Source organism: Barbus barbus (genome assembly GCF_936440315.1).
Source record: "Barbus barbus genome assembly, chromosome: 16".
Classification (NCBI taxonomy): domain Eukaryota; kingdom Metazoa; phylum Chordata; class Actinopteri; order Cypriniformes; family Cyprinidae; genus Barbus; species Barbus barbus.
The window spans coordinates 11,687,041-11,712,607 of NC_136744.1; the positions used below are offsets into that span (position 1 = coordinate 11,687,041).

The 25,567-nt window shown below is 36.0% G+C and overlaps 2 protein-coding genes across 12 annotated transcripts in view; both read right to left on the reverse strand.

Annotated features, from left to right (window-relative positions):
- LOC306882474 (bridge-like lipid transfer protein family member 1) overlaps nucleotides 1–17,262 on the reverse strand; it is a 75,436-nt gene extending 58,174 nt beyond the window's left edge. For all 11 annotated transcript variants that reach the window (XM_079437109.1, XM_079437108.1, XM_079437117.1 and 8 more), the window contains exons 1-16: nucleotides 17,155–17,262; nucleotides 8,467–8,569; nucleotides 7,738–7,854; nucleotides 7,572–7,650; nucleotides 7,359–7,423; nucleotides 6,994–7,168; nucleotides 6,346–6,427; nucleotides 5,986–6,179; nucleotides 4,650–4,729; nucleotides 4,371–4,518; nucleotides 2,525–2,681; nucleotides 2,046–2,124; nucleotides 1,778–1,869; nucleotides 1,045–1,162; nucleotides 811–966; nucleotides 64–161 (exon numbers count right to left, since the gene is read on the reverse strand). In XM_079437109.1, the coding sequence (XP_079293235.1) occupies nucleotides 64–161; nucleotides 811–966; nucleotides 1,045–1,162; nucleotides 1,778–1,869; nucleotides 2,046–2,124; nucleotides 2,525–2,681; nucleotides 4,371–4,518; nucleotides 4,650–4,729; nucleotides 5,986–6,179; nucleotides 6,346–6,427; nucleotides 6,994–7,168; nucleotides 7,359–7,423; nucleotides 7,572–7,650; nucleotides 7,738–7,854; nucleotides 8,467–8,557 (1,731 nt within the window). In that variant the 5' untranslated portion in view covers nucleotides 8,558–8,569; nucleotides 17,155–17,262. The remainder of the gene's footprint in view (nucleotides 1–63; nucleotides 162–810; nucleotides 967–1,044; nucleotides 1,163–1,777; nucleotides 1,870–2,045; nucleotides 2,125–2,524; nucleotides 2,682–4,370; nucleotides 4,519–4,649; nucleotides 4,730–5,985; nucleotides 6,180–6,345; nucleotides 6,428–6,993; nucleotides 7,169–7,358; nucleotides 7,424–7,571; nucleotides 7,651–7,737; nucleotides 7,855–8,466; nucleotides 8,570–17,154) is intronic.
- A 727-nt stretch (nucleotides 17,263–17,989) lies between these two features.
- Nucleotides 17,990–24,759, reverse strand: LOC306882191 (guanine nucleotide exchange factor C9orf72-like). Its single transcript, XM_079436668.1, has 10 exons — nucleotides 24,634–24,759; nucleotides 23,777–24,336; nucleotides 23,588–23,683; nucleotides 22,557–22,621; nucleotides 22,385–22,457; nucleotides 22,187–22,303; nucleotides 21,798–22,033; nucleotides 20,403–20,460; nucleotides 20,194–20,303; nucleotides 17,990–19,153 (listed from the first exon to the last, which is right to left on the reverse strand). The coding sequence occupies exons 2-10, from the start codon at nucleotides 24,221–24,223 to the stop codon at nucleotides 18,967–18,969; spliced, it is 1,389 nt and encodes a 462-aa protein (XP_079292794.1). The 5' UTR covers nucleotides 24,224–24,336; nucleotides 24,634–24,759; the 3' UTR covers nucleotides 17,990–18,966.
- Nucleotides 24,760–25,567: the final 808 nt, after the last annotated feature.

Here is a 25,567-nt window from a genome sequence, read left to right on the forward strand (position 1 = left end):
ATCACACATCATTCAGCACAACAGACAAGTGCGTGTAAATGTTTGCAAGGGTGTAACACTCACTCTCAAACAGAAACGTGTGTTACAGGTGACTGGGACAAAATCGTGAAATGGCAAAGTGAAGTCAATATTCAGCGTTTCCCCACAGGCAGCGAGATAAACTACAGACAAAGAGCATGAATAGGTTACAAGTTATTCAGAAATCAAGAAAAAAGTCAAACTGATTCCATCCTTTATGTATTATTACTTAGTAATAAAAATCCAGGACCCATATGTGATCATGTACATGTGTCCTTTGATGGACAAATCTTTTTTTGTTTTTTTTTCATGCATTTTATGTATACTACCTTTCTCTTTTATTATCATTATAAAGTGTGTTCCATGTTATATTAAATATGGTCATTTTATTTGTTCTCATGTGAAGTTCTTGGTACTTATTGTAATGTTTTTATTGTAAAGCACTTTGACCTGCATTTCCTAAAATTTTCATAAAAAGGTAGAATACAATTAAAGTTTATTAATAATATTTAATATTCAATCAACCAGCAAGTATGAAAATAAATAAACATTACATACACAAAATCTAATTTAATCTAATCTAACAAATCCAATCATTCAGGATAGTATGTGTATGCAACATCACATCAGTTTTGTCTTTCTAAATCACTATCAAAATGACAGACTGTCAAAACTGTGTGCAGTGTGTATACAAAGCCTTATTAATTTGTTAGATTTCCTACAGTGTTCACATTTCTCAAACACTATATTAGTTTTTTTCAGTGTCACATCCATTATGAAAGTCTCTCTCACCGTTCTCCTGCTGTTTGGTGGAGCAGTCAATCCAGTTGTGTTGATTGGCAGCCCAAATCATTTCAAACTGGTGAAAGAGTATCTTAAACTTCCACGAATATGGAACGAATGAGTAGATGTCCGGTTCACTGTCGCTGGCCCAGTCCTTGATCAGATCTGCAGATCACAACAGGAGGAGGTCAACCGGAGGATGGATTTTAGACACATTAGTTACAGGTAAGAGAGAAACGTTACCTGTGAAGAAGTTCTTCTGTGCATAGATGAAGTGGTACGTGGCTTTGTAAACCTCAATCTCACACTGCCAGGACTGGGGCATGTTCCACACGCGTGGATAGCTGGCTATGACATGGAACTGAGGAGTTCAAGGACAGCTGTTAGCATTCAGTATGGTTTATCCAGCTTAGCTTTAGGGCAGAATAATTAAGACATTAACAAGGACATTGAAGCAGTTGTGTAGAGTTAATTGTTTTCATTATACATACCATTACAATTATCATTAAAATAATTCAGAATTTAATATTCATCACTTGTTTCAAAAGCCCAATACACTTCTATGCTGATGCTACAACCCTCCCCAAAGTGCTGCGTGGGTAAATGTCAGCAGAGTGGAAAAGGGCCTCGCAATATGCAATATCTGAATTCTTACAAATATTACTTCTCTAAATTCATGTTTTGTAAGACATTTCCCATCTTCAACAATAAATTTCAAGACAATTACTGTCAGATCTCAAATCGCCTGCAGCAAGCAATGTTCCAATTTTCTGAAGATTATCAGTTCTGTGCACTAAAAGTTTGAAGTTACTCAAGAGTATTGAAGGGCTACGCTTAGAGTCTGTCTGATCAGGTCTGGTAAACATGACCTTAAACCAGCCTAATTATCCAGGGCGGCTTTAAGACAGACTAGTCAATTTTGAAAACATAGTTTTGCATAACACTTATAAACAATAAAATCATGTGCTGCACTCACAGCCAGCATTTCAGCCTCTAGCAGTGTCCTGTAAAGCATACTGCTGGTTGCATCTACATGTAATAACTGGCCTTTAACAGTGGGAGAATAACCTAAATGGAAATAGAAAGGCAAAAATTGGTTACAAATAGTATGATATAAAACTCAGGAGGGCAAAATGGCAGTTCGTAATAATGATGAGTCAAGTTAATTTACATTAAACAAACAAAAACTGTCAAATGTCACCCTTATTAACTACTGTTATTTTTCATAAAAGTTTGGAAGTTACCATTCTCCCCAACAGCCATGGGTATGTTGACCTCGAGGTAAGAACCTGCTCCTACATTCACATGGACCGCATTAGTCTCCTGTCAAGACAAATGGATTATGGGTTAGTGAGTAAACAAAGACAAAAGAGGGTATACATTGTTCCTATTAGTTGTGCAACGGATCACAAAACTCAGGATCGGATCAGCAGCTGAGCACAGAAAACGGTGCGCGAGTCCCGATTCAACTTTAGCAAGACAAAACACGTGCAAATGATAAACTTTCACTCTATGATGGTTAAATTTAACAGTTAATCCGCGAATCACATGTATGCCGAATCGTGGGGACTGGTCCGTAAGGATCACAGATCATCTACGATCCGTTGCACCCCTAGTTCCTATGAATGCAAGCAAACTTTACCCTAGCAAACGTTTATGCATAGGAGTGTGCCATTCAGAAATGAATCATTAGGTGTGTGTGTGTGTGTGTGTGTGTAAATACCCTGTTCTTTGTAAACAGCAGGTCTATTGTCGCATCAGCTATGATGTTCATACGCAGCTCAAAGGCAAGGATCTGTCGGGGTTTGCCTGGTGTGGCAACATCGCTCACTTTCATTGGCTGATAGTCTGCAGGCAGGAAGAACTTCCACAGGCTGTCTCTGTAGGGGTCAAATGTAATGAACGGATGTTTAAAATATTTTCTTTGTTTTTGAAATAAATAAATACTTGTATTGAGCAAGAATGCATTAAATTAATCAAGAAAGACAAAGACATAATGTTACAAAAGATTTCTATTTTAAATAAATGCTGAACTTTCTATTCAAAGAAACCTGAAAATTTTAAGTAGAACAAATGTTTTCAATAAAAAGAAATGTTTCTTGAGCACCAAACCAACAGAATGATTTCTGAAGGATCATGTGGCGCTGAAGGCTGGAGTAATGATGCGGAAAATTCAGCTTTGCCATCACAGGAATAAAATGTATTTTAAAGGGGTCATATGATGCTATTTTAAAGATCATTATTTTGTGTATTTGGTGTAACATTATTGACATTGACATTATTTTTCAAATACTGTACATTATTGGAGTTCCTCTATGCCCCGCCTCTCTCAAACACGTCATTTTCTACAAAGCCCCTCCTTCCGACAAGCGCAGTCTGCTCTGATTGGCTAACTGGCACAGTGCATTGTGATTGGCCAAACACCACAAACACTCGTCGGAAATGTAACTCCCCTTACCATAATCGCGAGCTTCAGCTTTCAAGTTAGTTTTACCATCAGTTCAAACCCGAAAGGGGAACAGAGTCGCGCGACAGACACAGTGATGAAGCTCGTGTGTATTTGCAGTACTCAAGCCGCGGTTAAGACGATTTCTGATGGCTTGTACACTCCGCTGTGATGTGACCCTGTTCCCCTCACACACACAAACACACACGACGCGTTACGAGCTAAACTCCGCATTTGAACAGTAAATAGCAAATACTTAAACTAATAACAAAACATACTTAGTCGCTGATTCAGAAGCGCCAGATTGTCATTGCAAAGTTGGAACTGGCCCTTTTTGTTTTTTTAGAAATAGCCTTCTTGCACAGCCAGCCTTGTACTCTCAGAGGTTCACGAAACTGTCGTCCATAAAATGCGTTGCACAAATTCGAACATTTGGGTTGTGTTGTTCTGTTGTAAACAAATGATTCTTAATTGCATCTACTTCCGGAAGGCCAAATAAAGTGCTTTTGCTTTCGCCTAGAAACACAGCATCTCCCTGTCATGGCTGCATCAACACTACTGCGGTTACTGAAACCATGCCTTCTTTTTTTGCGTGAACATTTGGGCGGCATTACGCAAATATTTCCACATCGTGACGTAGGGGGCGTGTTTGAATGAGGCGTTTTAGCCCGGTCTGGATCAGCCTTCTCTTTTAGATAGAATAAATCCTTTTGTGGGAGACTTTGAGCTTTGTAACTCTGCAGATCTTACACATGCACAAACAGCTGCATAACACACTAAAGAAAAGAAAAACAAGAAATTGCATCATATGACCCCTTTAAAACTGGGTCACTTTTATTACTGTAATTTTGATCAAATAAATGTAGCCTTGGTAAGCATAAAAGACTACCTACTGATCTTAAACCTTTTAAACAGTAGTGAGCCAATAGTAAATTACTAAATGTAAACAGCTGAAACAAAAAGGTCTATTCCTGCTGCTGTCTATTACGATAGCAATAATAATCAAACAGCAATACCGACCAGAAAAACAGAATGTCACATAAATGTAGTAGCTTTAATAAGCCTTCCACAACCTGAACAAAACCACAAACCAAACTACAACCATGTGAGTGTGTGCCTGTACCTCTGTCTATCGGCCCATGGGCCATAGTTAAAGTCTGTTCCTTTGCCACACACGATGTCCAAACCCCAGCATGGAGGCAAGTCCTGTAGCTTGGCATCTTCAGAGCAGACTTCTGTATCTCCATTCTCCAATTCTTCTGGGACCAAACCTAAAAAACACACAGCAAACATTTGCTAAAACTCTCTTATCACTGTTTCTTCCAATATACCAAAAAACATCACCAGACCTTTATTCACAAAATAATGGAAGACAAAAAAATCAACCAGTCACGATGATTACCTGGTTCATCCTGGTAGTAGTAGATGTCGACATCATTCGACTGCATGACCACAAAGCCCTCTCCCATGAGCCTTGGAGGTCTAGAGACAAGAAATCACTCTTTGAAGAACATCTACAGCACTCTAACAGATCATTAATCATTAGCAATCGAGCAGATGACAATCAAGACTAATCTTCTTGCATACCAATTCATTCAAATTAACTTGCGCTTACTTTCAGATAAACCATAATTGACATGGGAAAGGGCTTATCTATACAAAAAGCAATTAATGTTCAGGTCATTATGTTAATATTACTTTCAATTAAATTAAATTACACAGATCAGTGCGTATAATTGTTGTAACTAATGGAACAAATGAGCAGCTCTGATTTCTTAAACCTTTGAGTGCAAAACAGCACATTAATAACCTTTGATAATTCTATTTACATAATACACACACATACAGTAGAGTAAATTCATTGTCTCATGATGCAGCAAAAGACTACCGTATTCTCTCTACACAACTCAACTTTTGTATGTATAAGCACAAATGTCTTCCTAGTATTTCCCTGTGGGTATTATAAAAGTGTATTTTATAAATAAAAGCGTATTATAAAAACTGTTGTGGTGATTTGCCATTTATTATCGCCTGTTATCCTGCATCAATCCAGACATTTTGCCATATTCTCCTATTTTCCATTTATACACCATGTCATATGCACTGTAATGGTCAACGGCTACATATACCTCATTATCACTTGTACACAGCACCTTCTCTATATATACTACATGCCATTTGCGCTGAACTGGTCACTGGCCATCTATACTTCATACCATCTGCACTTAATATTATTTAAAGACTTTACTAAATCAGCTTTGTAGCATGTGTGTATATCAATTTAAATGTGAAGTCTATAAACAGAAAAATCACCAGAGATATTAATGACGTGACTCATGAACCTAGCCGAATCTGTCTTAAGACATTGTTATAATAATAAAATGTCTTAATAAATACTGTTCTTTTGACATTTCTATTAATCAAAGAGCCATAGAAAATTGATCAAATTTTGACCAGCCTTGGTGAGCATAAAAGACTTCTTTCAATACCATAAAAAAAAAAAATCTTATCAACCGCACGCTTTTGAATGATAGTGTAAACAAAAGGCTATTTACAGAGAACAAATCAAGGGCTTGTCTGTTTCAGTAGTCAATATCCCAACACAAGAAATTGTGCTTACCTAGTGATTTCATGCTCTCTCTAAATAATATACAGTATGCCTATTTGCACATCATTTTAGATTATAGCTATTTCATTGGCTCTGTACTTGCACAAAGACTAGAGTTTATTAGACTCACTCATCATTCTGAAGGCCCAGGTATCGCGGGCTGGGCACCAGCATGACACGGACGTTCTCCAGAGAACCCTTCACAATGTGCATGAACTGATCCAAGTGGCTGCTAGGTGGTTTGGTGGTATATGTCAAGAAGGCATCGTCAAAATTCATACAGAGGGTCTGGGGAAGATGGTGATTACCGAATGCAACACGACCCTGAGTGCAAAACCAGAGAGAGTTATATAAGTTGAGGCATGGGAAGGTAAATATTAAGTAGATTTAATTCTCTGTTACAGTATGGAGTATGAATGAAGCAGGTAGCAGTGTGCTGATGTCAGACAGGAAACGGGTGAATGGGAGAAACGTTGACTGCAGAACTCACTGTACTGATGTTGACTTTGATGACAGGGATGAGAGACCTCCAGGAAGATGACGGGTCCTGAGTCTCAGCTTTGATGTGAACACTTCAAAAACAACAAAAGCACATCTTCATTCATGAGCACATTCGGATATTAAGTACTGCACCATTACGGTCTAAAGACAAAAATTATGCAAGTGCCTCCAAGCCATTGTTTAGATTCAATTTAGAAAATTCAATGAACTATAAATCAATGGTTTTGTAGCCATCACAAATACTGCCTACATGCGGAAATGCTCAAACTGAATGAAGCTAGATATAAAACACTTCATGTCGGAAAATTAAACAAACTCATTTTATTGCTAAGTAACACTGACATCTTCACTTGCTACGTCGAAGGTGATGAGTAATATCTGCACATTTTAAAAATCACCAAATAAAAAAATAATAAAAACTTCCTGTTGTCAATTACTCAGCAAACAGATGGATGGCTGGGCCAATGCTTCTATGTTGGGATGGTCAATGTTTACACTGAGGAAATCAGTCTATAAACAGCTTTCTGCATATTAAAAGCTGGTCCAAGCATTTCAACATAAAAAAAAAATCACTTCACCTTAAATCTTATGTACCAGAATCGAAGCCATTTTTTTCTCGTATTAGTGCAATATTTACCTCTCCAGGGATTCATCCCTCTGCTCTCGCCCTTTCTCCTCATCTCGGTGAGGCGGGATAAGGGTGGGCTCTAGGCCAAATATTTCCTGAAGCCGAGTGTACAGATCCATGCGATTATACACGTGGAACTCAAATCCGTTAACCGTGACATAGAGCCGTGTCTCAGCCTTTGGGTCTAGAAACAGCAGAACTAACAATATATCAATACACATGCATTTCACCCACAATTCATGGAGAATTGTCACTGAAAATAAAAGACACGTACAAAATTTGTGGGATTTATGTTATGATTAAACATGTCCCTGAAACAACTTCATAAATCTGTCACAATTTGTGTGGGTTGTTTGTTATGCTTTTGCACTGACCATGTCGTTTCTGTTTGGGGTTGTACATCTTCCACCAACGAAATATAAGTAACCCATCTTGAATTCTGGAAAAATAAGTTGCCAATAGAGTAAATACAGATAGCATATAACCAATAAACAATGAGAAAACACACAGACAACAGAAATAAGTAGAGTGTCAAAAAAGCAATGGAGCATTAAAAGGAGAGAGTTTGAATTATCATATTGAAGTACCTGATCGACATGTCTTCATTGATGAAATAGACATCTCGAAACATGACCTTGCCAGACAGCACAGAGAATGAAAATGAACCTGGAAAATAAATAAATAAATGTATTAAATAGAAAAATCAAATCAAGAAAAAAATGAGCAAAAACAACAATATTGAGGCTAACTCACCGATGTGTATGTATCCATTCTTATAGAGACGGTTAATGATGAGGGTGAGGACGAGTCCAATATTACGGGAATTGTAGTATGTCAGGTATATGATCCATGCACATGACATAATAGTGGCTGTGTAAAACAGAAATCGAGAAATCATTCTAATATGCTGATTTGCTGCTCAAGAATGATCTCATTATTATTATTTACGTTGAAACTGTTATGCAGCTCAATTTTGTTGTGGATGATTGAATACCTTTGATACAGAATAAATGCTTCTTTGATGAACAGAAAAGTGAATTTTTTTTTAACCAGAAATATTTTTTAACATTGTATATATCTTAAAAGTATAAAAGAATAAAAGTATTAACTTCATATAATAAGAAATCTGTGCCGAACATTGTGTCATGTCAACTTGAGGCTGTGTACTCTGAAAGCAGTGAATCTGTGAGTAAATTGAGTTATACGAATATACATTTACAAACGATTTAAATTTAAATTAGGCCAGAAGCATCACAAGCTGGCTTTGATGCATTGTTTAAAAGATGTTTACATATAGATCAAAGAAAATTCATAAATTATATTTGTAAAGAAAATCATTTTATTTTAGACAAATGGGTTTATATGTGCGTTTGTCAACTTAAGGCCCAATGCGATGCACTAGGTACCTCCGGTCTAGACATTTTTCTAATTATGATCTGCAGAACAAAAACAATTTCTAAATCCCATTAGCTGCCCACTTACCCACAAGGAGCCACACAAAAGTGGAGTTGCGTCTGGTGAGGTAGTCATCTAATTCATTATAACTGGGGAAACTGGTGTTGGTTTTCTCCATGGTTACACCCCACTGCAGATAAGCAGAATAGACATCACCATCAAATTACACAGGGTTTGCATCAACCTCTGACTTATGAAGAAGAATGCCAATGCGCAGTCAGCAGACTATTCACAAAAATCAGCAGACTCATCCCACTTCTGACAAAAGATGATTCAGGGGAAGTCGTGGCCTAATGGTTAGTCGGACTCGTAATCCAAAGGTTGCGGGTTCGAGTCTTGGGCCAACAGGGACTGTAGGTGGGGGGAGTGAATGTCCAGCGCTCTCTCCACCCTCAATACCACGATTGAGGTGCCCTTGAGCAAGGCACCGAACCCCTAACTGCTCCCCAGGCGCTGCAGCATAAATGGCTGTCCACTGCTCCGGGTGTGTGTTCACGGTGTGTGTGTGTGTTCACTGCTGTGTGTGTGCACGTTGGATGGGTTAAATGCAGAGCACGGGTCACCATACTTGGCAGTATGTCACTTCACTTCACACAGTGTGCAAAAAGGGAGGTTCTTTGGCTAAAGACACAGAACTAGTTCATTAACTTTCCTAAAGTGATCCACCATCTTTGAAAACATTCACATAATTAGGACTCCATGTCGCGTACGGCACAATGTTTTTAGTAAATTGTTGGTAATGTAATCTGATTGCATTTTCAGTCATGTGAGTCAGTTTGAGCCTCTTACAGTGGAGCGCTTTTGCTATAGAGGAAATATATGTAGTTTTTGTATTAACATTAATGTTGGCAAAATAAGACAGCATTATATCTCATCTGAATTTAGCTCTCGTGGAACAGTGAGAGAAAATCTTTGAGGAATAGTTTACTCAGACCATCCAAGATCCACTATTTAATTTCTTTGTCAGAACAGATTTGTAAAAATTTTGCCTAGCATTACATCACTCGCTCACTAATGGATCCTCTGCAGTGAATGGGTACCGTCATCAAAAATCACAATGATCCACAAATAATGCACAAATAATCCACAAACTGTGTGTTTGTAATAAACAAATCCAACTGTTAAGATGTTTTAAATTTCAAACTGTTGCGTCCACCAAAAATCCTCCAATTATAATATTGCTTTCTCCAGTAAAAAGTCATCTCATCTGAAACAGGAGAGAAATATGCACTGATCAAGCATCATTTACAAGCTAAAAGAGTGAAAAACAGTTCTAAATATATTGGTGGATTCTGATGTGAGAGGACAACAGGAGACTTTTTCACTGGAGGAAGTGTTATTATGGATTATGGACTATTATTTTGGCCAGAAGTGACAGTAATGTTGAAATTATGAATTTGTTTAATCACAAACATACAGCTTTTTGCTTCACAAGACACTAACTGATGGACTGGAGTCGTGTGGTTTACTTGGGAATTATTGTAATGTTTTTCTCAGCTGTTTGGACTCTCATTCTGACGGCACCCATTCACTGCAGAGGATTTAGTGGTGAGCAAGTGATGTAATGCTACATTTCTCTGTTCCGATGAAGAAACAAACTCATCTAGGGAAAACGTACCTATTAAGCTCACCAAAATCTACATTGAGACATTTTTAGTGCACAATATATTGGTTTCAGTACAAAAAGTTCTGTTAAAATAAAATATTAATCGCTCACACAAAAATATTTAATTTTATTTTAAATGACAAAAGCATTTCAATTAAGATATACATCATTAAATTCAAAAAGTCTAGCTGTGCTTAATGGCAACATTTTTGTACCCTTTAAGCACACCCCTGTTCCCATTAAGCTCACATCATGTTTTATTAAAAATTCTTATTTATTTGAAGGAAAAATTGTAAAAAAAATTTTTGAAGGTACAAAGTCAATCACAAAAAACCAGAGCACTAAAATCAAGCAACAAGGCATTCAAGTCGATCAGTTATATATTCATTGTGAGGTGTCATTTAAGCACATCTATACTAGTCCACGTTCAGCTAAGTAACATTCAAAAATCAAATAAAACATTTAATTCATGGGGATGAACACAGAAACTAGCCTCATTATGAAGCCTCATTTTAAATGGATGTCAACTTATCTATAGTCTCTTATGGATGGAATACACTACATGATTTTTGCCCCCAATTTCCCACAGATTTACAGTCTGGACAGGTTGACGCTAGTTATAGGGCTGCCACTTGCGACTATTTTTATTTCGAATAATCTATCGACTAATTTATCGATTAATCGAAACAATTAATTTCCCACAAAAAAAATCTACAATTTTACTTAAGAATATTTTTTCAAACCAAATGAAATCCAAATTTCTATGAAATCCTTTTTTAAAGCAAAAGTAAAGCTAGTGTCCATCTTATAGTCCAAATCACTGAAATCAAAGTTCAGTATTATAGTGTAAGAATTACAACATACCCACATGCTCCAGTCTAATAATACAATTATCACTAACACTGTTTAAAGGAGTATTTACCAGAAATATTATTTACCAGAATTTATTTAGGTGAAAAAGTTAATGTGCATTATTTAAAAAATAAAAAATAATATATTTTTTTTTATAAAATCTATTAATTGAAGATGCTTTTGATTATTAAAATTTAATGGAACCATTCAAATGGAATCCAGAAAATTATGAAAACAGAATTTGGTAAAGATAAAACTGTAAAAATCAATTAATTAGACAAGGCTTTTTGATTAATACAATTTAATTTAACCATTAAAACAGAGCATAGAAAAATGAAAATGGAAAAAAATGAATTTGGAAAAAAAAAGGATTTCATAGGGCAATATTTATTTATTTTTTTATTACTTTTTTGTGGTAATAAAAATAGATGTAAGTGAACAAAACTTAAAATACATAATGTATAATAAACAATAGAGCTAATGTAGATTACGCATTACTACAAAGGCCTGCAGGGGGCACCAACGGCCTGACGATTATTTTTTACACATTACTGTGCGATCTAATCCTTGTTTAATATTGACCAAGCACCATTTAACTCAAATGTCCACTTAATCTTTCATATTTGGCCATTTCTTTAGGACAGAAATGCTACAGCCACTGTAAATAAATGAATATGTGGACATCAAAACGTGTAAACTCAGAGTGAGGGTTTGAGCTTTTATTTTGAAATTGCGATGTGTTTGTGTAGATTTATAAATAATTTACCTTACAAACCTGATGAAATGGAGCACGTTGCGCCCCCAGATGAACATTACAATAAACCCAAACTCACACCAACATGCAGAAATGGAGTTTGAGGCGCTCCACACGTTAATGATAAGTTTCTTTGGAACTAACGTTACTATGAACAGAGACACACGTGCTTAACCTACACACATGTAAATAATTCAAGCGCATACACTGTTAGAACTGCATCGCATATAATTATTTCATTAAATCGTAGCGTTTGTGAATTCACAATTATGCTTCATTCAGATTTTTAAATGGGTTTAATATATCATGCAGCCTTGGAAAATAGTCTAATAATGTGTTTTATGGATTCTGTGAAATGCACCACTTCCGGTATATAAATCGATGAATTGTGACCCTAGCTAGTTGCCAAAGATCAGAACCAGTCTGCAAATGTGAGTCGACAGAATCCATAGAAAATCAATGAACTTAACTTAAAGTGACAACCATCAGTTAATATGTAAAGTCTGTTTATGAAGTATTTACATAGACGTTCAATGTGGAAGAGCTTAAAGAGAGCACACTGAGCTTAATTGGAGCAGCAACAATTTTAATCGATTTCATGTAATATTTATTGAAATGACAATATTTCTGCTAAATAAATAGTCTAGGTCATGTATTAAGTTCATATATATTTTAATATGAACAACTATTAATAACAATATCTATGCAATTGTATTTTTTCTTATTGATGTCACGCTGAAGCTGTGTGATTTTCATGGTAGTGCACCCTTTAAGATCACCTTAAAATAATATGAAATCTTTAAATATTACAGCACTGTAAAACCACAAACCAGCAATAAACTGTCAGTGTCTAATATTATGGATGTAAAAGTGCAAGCCAGTAATGCCTGTGATTGAATATGTTAGCGTAGTACACAATCTGTAGCATCTGTGCTATGTTGCTAAAACTATCATTTGGATCTAATGTAATTATTTCCCACATCCAAGTTCCAGGTTATAACATGCAAAAGTCTGAACATTAATCTCTTAATTTTACAGTAAGTAGTGAAATTTACCCAAAATAAATGCTTAAACATCTAAAAAACATTTAAGGGGCTCCTAATTATTTAGACAGCTTTCAAAATGGCCGCCAGACAGTGTGAACACATGGAGACCCATATCTCAGAGTGCACTGATCTGCTCGACTTGAAATTATAGGAGGTATATAGTAACAAACATATCAATTGGTTAAGACATCAAGTAGGATAATAAATGATTTTTCTGTTTATAATCTGATTATAAATGTATTATAAGATTATATACAATCTGATTATATAATTTATAAACCTCACTACACTGGCTTCCGGTCCATTTTAGAGTTCAGTTTAAGATTCTGCTGTTTGTCTTCAAAGCTCTTAACAATCAAGCTCCGTCTTATCTTAAAGTTCTTCTTATCCCTTTGTCAACTACTAGACATTTAAGATCCACTGACACGGCTCTTATCTGTCCCTCGTTCCCGTTTGAAAACCAAGGGTGACAGAGCCTTTTCAGTCAATGCCCCTCGTCTATGGAACAATTGCCTCTAGACTTGCACCTTCCAAAATCATCACTTCATGGTAAACTGGTACTAAATAGCCTATAGAAAACTAGGATAAGCTACTGAATAGAATAATTTTCATATATGAAAAATGAATTGCGCCTCAAAGCGAGCAGACGAAACACAATAAATGCTGTCATTGCTTTCGGAGGTGAATGCTGCCGTTTGGGAACACAGTCGTGTAAGACAATTATACAGAAATACTTTGATGACAGACTTTGCTCAGGCATTTCAGAACGACCATAACTTTTCAGATGCTGTGGAATGAGATCAGTCCGCTGCTAGTCAAGTTTTCCCGTCTCATAGCGCAAAGTCACATGACTTTTTTGATGCGCTTGGAAGTTATTTGCAAAATGCGTTTCCATCTTGCTTTACTCGCATTAACCCTTTTTCGCACAAGTCAAAAACCACCTCAAGCGAGCGTAAAAACTTTTTTGCGAATTAAGGGATTTGTATGCAAAATTTTGCCTTTCCATCACTCGTTTCTCATGCGATACTTCAAAATGTGCATTAAAACAGGGTGATGGAAACCCAGCTATTGTCTGCAAATGCTGGTTGATTAATTATTACCAATCACAGACTAATTACTGTGAATTGAGCCTTTATCTGGTATGTTAGAAGGTTTGAAAAGGGATAACCCAAAATAACCCAAATGAACCTTAAACCTGCAACTGTAAGACATTTGTAAACAGAACCAGCATAAGCTGTATTCATTCAGCTGTAAACACTTATTCACACACTCTACTCTTACTTCGGCACATACCCATAGACTACGGTCACACTATTCAGATCATTTATCATATAAAATGTCATTTTATTACGTCCAGCAGCACTAAATACAGCAGGAAATCAGTCTGCCTAATGTAAAATAGCTCATCCAGGCAATTAAAAAAGCAGTCACAGGCACAATGCTCAGCATATGATTCTTGTATTATTTGCATGCAACACTTCTAATACTTGGCACGAACACATCTGTGTGACCGTGAAACCAGAAGCTGTGTCATTTGTAAAGATATATTGCTTTCGATAATGCTTTTTTATTCTAGCGTGACAGGTTTGTCCAGAAAACTCTCAGTATGACATCGTTTACAGATGAAAAGATACAATGAGACACGACCTAACATAATGATGTCAACCCATCATGTGACAGAAGCGACATGTTAAAAAAAATAATGAGATTCTGTAGTGACTTATCTGTGATTCTATGATGAAAACAGCATATAATCTACAACTGAACATTACCGGGTGAGCTGAATAATATCAATGATATGTGACGCTTCTTCAAGTCAAGACACATCCTTCATCTCAGCCTACTCTTCAGGCTTACACAAGAGGAGAAGAATCTGTTTGAATTAGTGTTGAGGTTGACTCTAGGTTAACCCCTTAAAGCTAGACAAAGTCTGCTATTGAACAACAGGAGCAGTCTTTAAATCTAAATCAGAAACGGCCGCTTCCCTTTCCTCAACTTTTCAAGAAAAGTTGTGCAAGTATTTGAGCAATAACTCATGTAGCTACCACCATAACTTTCAACATTAAAGGTGTCATATCAGTAATCTTTTTATTGTTAAATTATTAAAAGTCCACATAAAGCTTTTGAACTAAAACTTAAAAAAAAAAAATTACAAAATTTAGGGTGGACAGTTATAGCAGCATAAAAGACAATTTATATGACATTTTCTGGGTAAATACCCTCTTTACATGCACTTTTTAAATGCAACCATTTTGTCAGAGACTGTTTTAAAGGTTGAATTTAATTAACTAGCCTATTTATTGATAAAAATGCTAAGATTGAAAAACATTTAAATAGACAATTTCTGGGTAATTTAGTATGAACAACTTGAAATATTAAATAGTATATTTAATATTTATAATGCCAAGTTTGAAGGTGCAGGTAGAACTGACAGGCTGATACCCAAAATCCCTTGCACTTTGGTCAAAACATAAGGAAATAAAAGGATCTGTGCATTTATTTGCTATTTAGAATTATTTAGAAAGGATATAATATCTATTATGAGGATGTTTTTTAATCCACTAAAAAAAACTATAGTTTCTTAAAGTTAGACTAGTAGTTCATTCACCCCTCTATTTAACTTTCAGCGATGACTATTCTTATGCACTTGCTAAGGAAGGTTAATTTAACTTAAAATTAATTTACCTTTTTTTTAGCAATTTTTTACTCCGTTATTTTTATAGTGTGTGAGCCACTGTGCTTTGCTATGAGCTGCAGATTGGCTGTTGAGTCAATCCACTCTCCTTCAGTAAAAGTATTTTTACTAACCCTGCATAACATAAATACAGAATTAACAAAACAGTCCGCGCTGAATCACACACAATCTGTTATGAATTATCACAGACCTTGTTCAAATCAACCCTTAATAACTTCCTTCTGAGGGATATGCAGGGCTGTAGGTGCTACACACAGGCAGTAAAAACAGAAGGTCTTGTGGAATTCCTTACACCTTTTACTGTTTGGGTCCCACTATTATCGTTTTTAACAACTATGTACTTATGTAAAAAATGAATTGTTAGGTACAATGTACTTAGTGTCCATGCTGTATTGCAAACACTTTTGATGCTATTAAGCATGTGTGTACACAGTAAGTACATTGTATATACTGATTAATTTAAATCTAATTGGTTAAAGACACTTGATAGAAAGTGGGTCCAACTTTTCTTTAATAATCTGCAGCGGTGTCGTGGTTATAAACATATCCACCAAACTAATGTTTAAGCAAAATAGTATTAGCTCAGGTTTGCATTCTTTTAGTTTGATGTGAATGCCTGATAACAAATAATGCAGTACTGTTCAGTAGCATTCCTTAGATCAGTTGTGGCATGTTCTGCTCTGAACTAATACCGCTACACAAAAACAAATCATTCAAATACATCAAGTACTGCATTTGGACTAGTTATTACATGGTCATAAATAGTTATTACATAATAAAATCAATTTTATGTCCATGTACTTCATTTATTAATTAACAGCATAATAAGCCAGATAATTATGCTGTTAAATTACATCAAAATAAACTGATCAGGACCATGACAGAAAACAGCATCTTGATCAAATAAGTAAATATATTTACTGTTCAGCACGTCATACAAATGTGCCTGAGCAAAGATTTGTAACCCCGTACTTATTTACACAAAGACCCTGGGTATCATATACCAACTAGTCAACAATTTTAAATAATTGGCAGAAAATTAACTATTAATGAGCGTCAAAATGAAACTGAAACAGAGATGTTTACACCTGTGCAACTCTAGAGTCCAGTGTCAGCTGAGTCTAATTACTCGCTTATCCAATGCATTAACATGACAGGATCACAGCAGCTCACTGTGACATATGACAGCTAGTGCTGCTCTAACAAACATACTGAATTAATTCCACCAACAAAAACAGAAACTACATCTTATACAACGAATTCTATCCCATAAACGGCTTTGGCAAAAGGTGAGGCGTGTTACACAATAATGGAGCTCATTATTTCTGTGTAACAACTGGACCATTGTACGTCCACGTCCTACAGGCACCAAAGCGTTTCTGAATAAAACTGTAGAATAATGAAACTCAAATGTGTACAGTTCACCCAGATTAAAGGTATAAATATGACGGGATAACGTTAAACCGTACAAAACAAGCGACACGATGATAATGATGATTTGGAAAGAAAGTATTAATTACGCATTCGCTCTTGCCATGTCAAGCACAACCTTGTGATGATTGTAAACAGCAAGATCAGATATAACTGAACATTAATACTTGGAAATATTATCATATTTAATGCAGTGGACAGATGGCTGTGTGACAGCAGCGCTTGGGCTCAGCAGGTGATCCAGGATCAAATCCAGACAATCTCTGCTGTATCGTAGGCCGCAGTTCGTGATCACACATACGACCTGTTTGGGAACACGCAGCGTACCCACCTCGCCTTGTAGAGTGTGGAATTACATGATCCTTAGAGCTGTTCTCTCATACTCCTCTCAGGCGACGGCACCCATTTCTCAAACGAGTTCTTTTCCGGAGTATTTACATGGACAACGCTTGTGCTTCCTGTTTTGTGGTCATGTGCCAGGTGTAACCAATCACAGATCTGTTGTGGACGACAGAGCCAATCAGAAGGCGAGGTGATAAAACCTTGGCGTGAGTGACATGCAGAGCAGCCAATAATATTTAAGTTATTTGTGTCAGGTTGGACGCAAGACTCGAATCAGTAGATTAATGTCTAGGTCTTAAATGTCAAGGAGGGGGAAAGAAAACGCTGATACAGTACTTAAGATTTTTTTTTAAATAAAATAACTGAAAATATTTTTCTTAAGGTATTGACTTTATCTGTGGTACGTTACAAATAATATGAGGTTATCTAAAAATGTAAGATATGGTTGATGCATTAAATGCACTATAACCATTTATTTACTATAGGGAATATATAACATTGAACAGTGCTGTCAATGCTGGGAAATATTTGACTGAATATTAAAATGTGAGAATATTTAGTATATTTAAGCCTTTTTGTAAACATCCTTTTGACAGAACTGACTTCAACTACCTTTGCCACTGTACTGCAAATAAAATCGATAATAGACTGTTCTTTCTTATGCTTTTCTGTCCAGTCCCAACCCTTCAAGACTACATAAATGAAGTGTACTATTGTCTCATCAAACCATAATCCCCATATAAGCCTCAAAAATTATTTTGTCTTTATTTAGAACAGTGAATAATTAAAGGATTTTAACAGGTGCGATAAAATAAGTCATGTTTCACGAACAAAAGGCACACTTTATTAAGACAACACAGTTACAACTTGAAATATCAATATACATGTCACAGTTTAAAATAAACGTATGATTATAATTTCATAAATAGTCCAAAATATTCAGAACTCCATTTATGTCTTGAAAAACATTAGGAGTCTACCATTAATGCATCGTTTGTTTCATATATAACATACATAGCAGTGGAGTAATATCTTATAGAAGAACACTTCAAAATGAAAGCAATATGTCTATGGGGCCCTTCCTGTTATTTGCTGACTTCCTTGCACATTGTACACCAGAGATTTGGCCTTACAAGTCAAGTTGCACTTCTGTAAAAATATTCGCTTTTCCCACCAGCTTTCCTATATTCATGCCCCAAGCCAGATGCAAAAGTATGAACCATTTAATTAACCATTAGTTTAGTTTGCTAGACTCAAGTAAAGGAACAAAGAAAAGTCTCCCAGTAAATGGGTTCTGCAATCCGTCATCTGTAAAGTCTACAGACAATCATAGCCAAAAGGTCAGGGAATGTTATTACAGCGTAAAGGTTACTTTAATTAAACCATATTTTAAATTACTTTATGGTGTTCCAATTTAAATGAGAGGTAAATCATGTCCATAGAAGACAAATTTGGGATTAAAATTACTTCAACTTTGTTCCTTGCCATGTTACACATCATCAATTTGTTATGCTGTGTATATGTTAGTTAGCCGTTTACCAAAAAGCCATTAAATGTGAGATCCAAACATTGTTTGTACAAGTGTCTCATACTCCCATTCAAGAACCTCATACACACAAAATCTTCTTCACACAAATATGAATTAATTAGCATCACTAAGCAGGTTATCATTATTTTAAAGCACAAGTGAATCAGTCGATATTTAAGCAGCAGGTTGTAAACAAAAAAGTGCATAAATATACTAAAATAAACATCAGGATGCAAGAGTGTCCTGTGGTGTGATGAGCACAGGGTTCAGAGGTCAGAAGTTAACGAGGAGGTCACGTTCCTGCACACTGGTAAGGAAAGACTTCCCAAAAACAAAGGAGTGAAGACCTGCCCGCAGCTTCTCCGCCATCGCCATGATGATATTCAAGTCACCCTCCACCGTTAAGTCCAAATCAGTTTTCAAGTTGCGTAGAGATCTGAAAGGTTTTTTGCCCTTCTGCCTATAATTAATAATAATTAATGACACAATGAGTCTACCGTAAAATAAACAACATAATCATAACTTAAAAAATACAGCCCGGTATGTTGAAGGAATACTGGAATTCATGTTTATCAAGTTTAACTAAAACAAAAAAAACAAAAAATAGACCTTTTTTAAATTATTTAAAATTCAAATTTAATTTTAAAAAGGAGAGCTGTTTAAATTCATTTAAATTTTTAGTTTTTTGCTTAGATTGAAATAAGCAATGCAGAGCAGCTAAAACAGCTAAATATTATATTAAATCATTTTCTATTTATTGATCAAATTTCATTGTAATATTAATGACTTGTATTGAATAAAAAATAAAAACCAACCTAAAATTTTAAATCATGCAAAAAAAAATTGTTTACACTACCGATTTTTTTTCCTAAAAATTACTTTATTCAGCAAGAATGCATTCAATTGATCAAAAGTGACAGTGAAGACACCAATAATGTTATAAAAGATTTCCATTTCAAATAAATGAAAAAACTATCATAATTTAAATGTACCACAAATATATTAAGCAGCACACAACTGTTTCAGCACCGATAATAAGAAGAAATATTTCTTGAGCACCAAATCGGCATATCACAATGATTTCTGAAGGACCATGTGACACTAAAAACTGGAGTAATGATGCTGAAAATTCACAGGACATCACAGGAATAAATTCAATTTGAAAAATATTCAAATAGAAAGCAGTTACTTCCAATTATAGTAATATTTCATATTACTGCGTTTTCGATCAAATAAATGCATTCTTTGTGAACAAAATAGACTTCTTTCAATAATGTTTAAAAATCTTACCAACTCCAAACTTCTATGCAGTATATATCACCCACCTTTACAGTACATAATAGTACAAAAATTGAGCTTGATGTTACTGAACATTGTTGTCATTCACTGCATGAGTGCATTAATTATCTACAGTAAGCACATGATACTTAATTTCTAGTTAAAATATGTCCAATAAATGACACTGTGTAGAAGATGTGAGCTCAAAGCTGCTGTACTTACGTCTCATCCTCAATATATCGGAGCAGTGTCAGTGCCTTCCTGTGCAGCAGGAGAAGGAAGTGGGACAAATACACACTCCGCAGAGACAGACCTGGTTTCAACAAAAACACCTAGAGACCGACAAAGATGCAAACACATACATGTTATCAAGGCCAAAGCGGAGGATGTTATTATAAAGCTCAGAAGAAAGGGAGTCAAAAGGGACTTACCTCATCTATGAAAGACTTCACAAGTGTATCTTTGTGCATCACGTCTTGAAATATATTTCTAGGAAAAGCCATAAAGTTTAGTTAGTGATTCAGAAGGTAAAGAAACATCTAATTTCCTCTTGAGAAACTTTAAGAGCTGCTTTTAACTCGCAAAAAAAAAGATTCAAACGTTGACTACTTGACATGTGACGCTGATTCCATTGTTTTTGTATGTGTACACAGCGTATCGAGCGAATGATATGGTGAGTGCCCTCAAATGAGATGTAAAATGTCTCGGTTTCACCTCTCAGCAACTCGGTGAACTTTTAATGGAAAAATTCTCAGCCAAACAGTCACTGACAGTCCTTGAAAACAAATCAATGATGCAGCTCTATGCTGGGCACAGCCCTGAACCATGACATTAACAGAGAGTGGGGAGTATTCACAATTTCAAGGACAAACATCCATATACACGAGCATCTCAGAGCTCATTTCTTCATACAGAGAACTCAGATCAAAATACATTTACATTAACATTACTTAAAGCAATAGTAACACTGAATAAGAATTTTACAGCATTAACTAATCTTAATGTTAATGTTAAATTCTACATAGCTGTATGAATTAACATGTATACCCAACCATTCAGATGTTTGTTGTCAGCAATATTTTTAAATGCTTTTCTCAGTATTATTAATGTTGAAACTGTTACACAGCTTTTCTGATTTTTTTTTTTCAGGATTCTTTTATGTCTAGAAAGTTCAAAAGAAGAGCATTTATTTGTAATGGTATAAATGTCTTCATACTGTCTCTTTACTGACCCAAACATTTGAACAGTACTCTGTATTAGGAAAGAACATGAATAAAAAATATTATTAGCATATTTATGAATAAATTAAGATTAATTTATTCCTAATGCATGAACTAATTTGTGAACATTATTGAAAAGTATTACCATATATTTTAAAAGGTCCTAAGAGCAAATAATATTCATTTGTTTTATTTTTTTAATAAAAAAACTAAATGTTAATATTTCATACAAATGAGCACTAAACTATCCTTCATCCCTGCTATCAAACACTGAGCTAATTGATACACCTTTTATCTCTCTGCGATCTCTTTCTTCTCAAATTTAATCTCTTTATGAATTTGGTAAGTAGTCATATAATAAGCAGAATAATGTAGAGTCAGTAGGTCATTAATCACCAGCGGTCAGAATTCATCAAAAAAAAAACCTTCGGGACGAAACAAGATCCCTTCACTCTGCAATAATAACCAACTCACTGTACATTATCCCTTAAATATAGATTGTGTATTTGAATAAAAGAGATCTTGTTATCCTGTCAATAAGAATCAATCAACCAGTCATGATACAGTTTCCAGACTAAGAAGTTATGTCGAAGTCAAAGGTCATACAAGTCTGGTGTGTAGGAGTCCTGGGCATTGATGAGGTTGTCAGAACTGATGTCGTCCTCGCTAGCGGCCTTCCAGAGGGCACTGAGCTCAGCGCGCATGTAGCGCCGCTGATGATACGTGTGCTCGTGGCAGGGTGGCATCTGCTTGACCGTGTTAATATCCACGTCGATGTGGGTGGTGGGGTACGGGGAGTAGAGCACCTGCCGGTAGGGCAACACAAAGCTGCCTGTGGAGTCCTGGGAAAGAGAAAAGAGGGGCCTTTATAAAAATACCACACTGCAAAGCCACAAGGAGTCTTTAATGGTTATGAACCCAAGTAATTTAGTACTGGACAGTCTGTGCAAATGGGCAGTGGTTATGAGTTTCCCGTGGAGGGACACTCTGGATACCTTAAGGAGGCCTTGAACAAAGAGGCCGGTGTCATATTTAAACGAGCCATCGGGGTGACACAGCCGAGAGCACTTTCTCTCCGCAGGAGTGAGGAAGAGGCACAGCGTGAGCACAATCTACAAAAGGAAACATAATTATTTGACTTTCATACTCCGATATGAATTTTGAGAATGTACAGTACATGTGGGAATGAGCACCTTATTGACTTTCTCAGGATTGCTGCCAACCACCATGGAACAGCCGCAGGTCTGAAGATGAGAGCTGATAGCCCTATGATAGAGAAGGATGACAAATATCACAACCTAAACAATGAAAACAAGCAACTCAATTCAGATCATTGACTTCTACTAAAGATCCAATATGTCTTACTTGTGTAAAAAGTCTTCGTGACAGCTGTCTCCAATATCATCATCATTGAGCACAGTGTCCTTTAGCTGTAACGAGGAAAAGTATTTCTTTATGTGCTTCAGTGAGAGTGAGGAAAACATTTAATATTTCAAAATTGTTAGAAAAAGATCTAATGTAATTGTTACTGAGTGAGGATCTCTTCCAGCTAGATACAAATTGTACGCCCTTAGGAACTAACCACCGTTTTGTTTGTACATTGGTATTTATAAATTAGAATGAATAAATAATACATTTATAGATATTTACAATGTTCATTAATGAGTCAATGACATGATGCTATTTTTTTGTTGTTCTGGATATTAATATATTCAAAAATATATTACAAATACCATACATACAATGACTTGAATACATTTCTTTCATGCTGTGATGCATGATTTAATTTTTCTGAATTAAAATTAATTATGATTTTTGGGGGTCACAAAAATGTGAAACTTTCCTAATTTTATAACGAAGAAAAAAACTAATTAATTCCTTTAAATAACATATTGAGTAGTTTGGCATAAACTTTATTATTATTTCAGTTCTGCTCACTGCTTGCAGAAAAACATGCAGAAAAATGCTAAAAAAATATATGATCAAGAGGTTACCTGCACTTATTTACTACCTATTTATTATTTATTTCATTTCAATACTCATTTGTCTTTTTATTAATTACTCCATTAGTACTATTTTTATAACTATTGTAGTATTGTTTTATTTCAGTTGGGAGTACAGCAATACACAAAGCACTATATAAATGCATCCTTCATACATTCATTTATTGCATTAGTACTGTTATATTTTTAAGAACTATTGTAATGGTAATGTTTTATTTGATCTGTATTATTCTATTTTATTTAGTTAATTTCATTATAAATATGACAGAAGCAAGTTTGAGTCTGGCTCACATACAAATTTCCTTCTCTCTCCTCATCATTTCCTATCTACTCTAAATTCCCACTGTGAACAAAAAGTGTCCAGAAGCCCCTCAAATATGTCAAAATACTCACATCCACTTCCTCTGGTACACTGTGTTTCTTCATGGAGGTAAGAAGCTCCATTATGGGAACAATCTCAGATGACAACACCGAGATTATGTTGTAACCCTACATGATAAAACACACACAGCACATACATTACAAAAACTAAGAAACAACAGCTGGCTCACAAGTAAAAGATGCACAACTCTGAGCAAAGACCTTCTGCATGCAGATGCGTCCCTTGCGGATGATGTGTTTGAGTCTCTCTACACACACACTGTGCAGTGGCAGGTAAAAGCTTAGCTCTGACTGCGGCAGGATGATTGACAGCGCACAAGTATTCTTATCACCCTTGAGTTCTCCGTCAAAAATCAGCGAGACAATGATGACTCCCTTTTCTGCCAAGACGAAGAACTTCACATCTACTGCGCCACTCTCCGCGCTTCGCAAAATCTCGCCGTTCAGCGTGTGATTGGCCAGAAACGTGACCTCTCCATCACTGAGCAGTGACAACCCCTGACCTTTGGGGGCCCAGCTGTGCTGTACACGAGGTCCCAGGATGTTGTCCCAGTAAGCAAAGGTTGCAGCCAGCACGGGACACCAGTCCTCAACCAGCACTTCAGTCTTAGCCACACCAGGAGACTGCGGGGGACAGGCTGCAGACATGACGGCCACTCACACAGACCTACAGTCGCTCTTTTGTCAATCTCACAAAGCAGAAGTCAGTGGTGACAAACAGATTGCAACATCCTCCTGCTGTTACACTGCACCCATGCAATCTGTTGGAGAGGAACAGAGAAAACAGTGGAGTGAAGTAGAAAGTGAAATGTCAGCCAGGACCAAAAAAAAAAAACCTTATAAAATTGCATTGCTATAAAAAGCACGAGCTTTTCGAATAAGAATAAATCATTGGTGTCAAAATATGTTAGAGCCAGAGACTCATGTATCTTTACATGACATACATCGAGCTAATCGCTACACCTCGACATTCATCTATAAAACACGTCTACATTAGATTGAATAGTCATGGTAAATCAGTTTTTTGATGCCAGTATGTTACACATACAGAATCCTACCTGTTTTGGCTCAAAACAACAACAACACAGTCATCCACCCTTCTCCTGGTTTCCTGCTGTCATTAGGCTGAAGGCTGCGAAGAAGAGCGCTGCTGAAGAGCAGGGCACAGCAGCACCCTCTGGCGGCTGAAAGAGTCATTTGATTACCCGAGACCGGAGAGACGAGGGAGAAATTCAGTTACCTCTCGAGTCGTTTTGTCAAACCATCACTTTAGGCTATGAGCTGTATTGAGTAAGATATCGCTATTATATTATAGTATCGAACTGTGTTGCAGACTATATTTGCAGTTATATTAAATTGTTTTTTTTTTTGTTTACCAAGCTCTGACACTACCTAAATGGGGTTTCATAGCTACTTCAATGTTATTTAATAACTCGCGAATTAATCTTTCGATACTTTTTAAAGAAGCAGACAGCATTCGGGACACTAGCATACTATTCTAACTGTTTTTGCTATTGTAAATGTAGTAGTAGCAGCAGATGCTAGTGTCAGAAATAGTCATTCAGTCTAAATTAATCAACCGTAGAGTTCACCAACGGACTGATTACTTTATAACAACACAGAGAGCTAAAAGAACATTAGATGAAGAGGGTTTTCACCTACAATCTACTGAAACAAACCTTGCCTTGTATCGTTTGACATCGACCGACGTCTTTATTAAGTTAGACATCTGCGAGAGCAGCTTGTGAATGACTCACTGCAGGTGAAGACATTTTCCAACCGGTACAGAAATACAATAATCCTTAGTACTACACGATACCATCATTGTACAATGCTACTAGAACAGCAGGCTACTTTGAGTTTGGTTTAATTATTAAGAGTGTAGTAGCCATGGTTTTTGTCCTTTTGACTTCCATTTGTTTAACCACAGTTTTTCTACAAATACCATGGTTAAACTAAGGTTAGTGTAGCAAAACATGGTTATTTTGTGGT

Excerpts from the sequence above, each read along its gene's own strand:
- LOC306882191 (XM_079436668.1), bottom strand. The coding sequence starts at position 24,223 with ATGTCTGCAGCCTGTCCCCCGCAGTCTCCTGGTGTGGCTAAGACTGAA. Across the intron at positions 22,304-22,384 it reads ATCCTGAGAAAGTCAATAAG|ATTGTGCTCACGCTGTGCCT; the intron begins GTGCTCATTCCC and ends TTCCTTTTGTAG. Across the intron at positions 20,304-20,402 it reads TGAAGTCTTTCATAGATGAG|GTGTTTTTGTTGAAACCAGG; the intron begins GTAAGTCCCTTT and ends GTCGGTCTCTAG.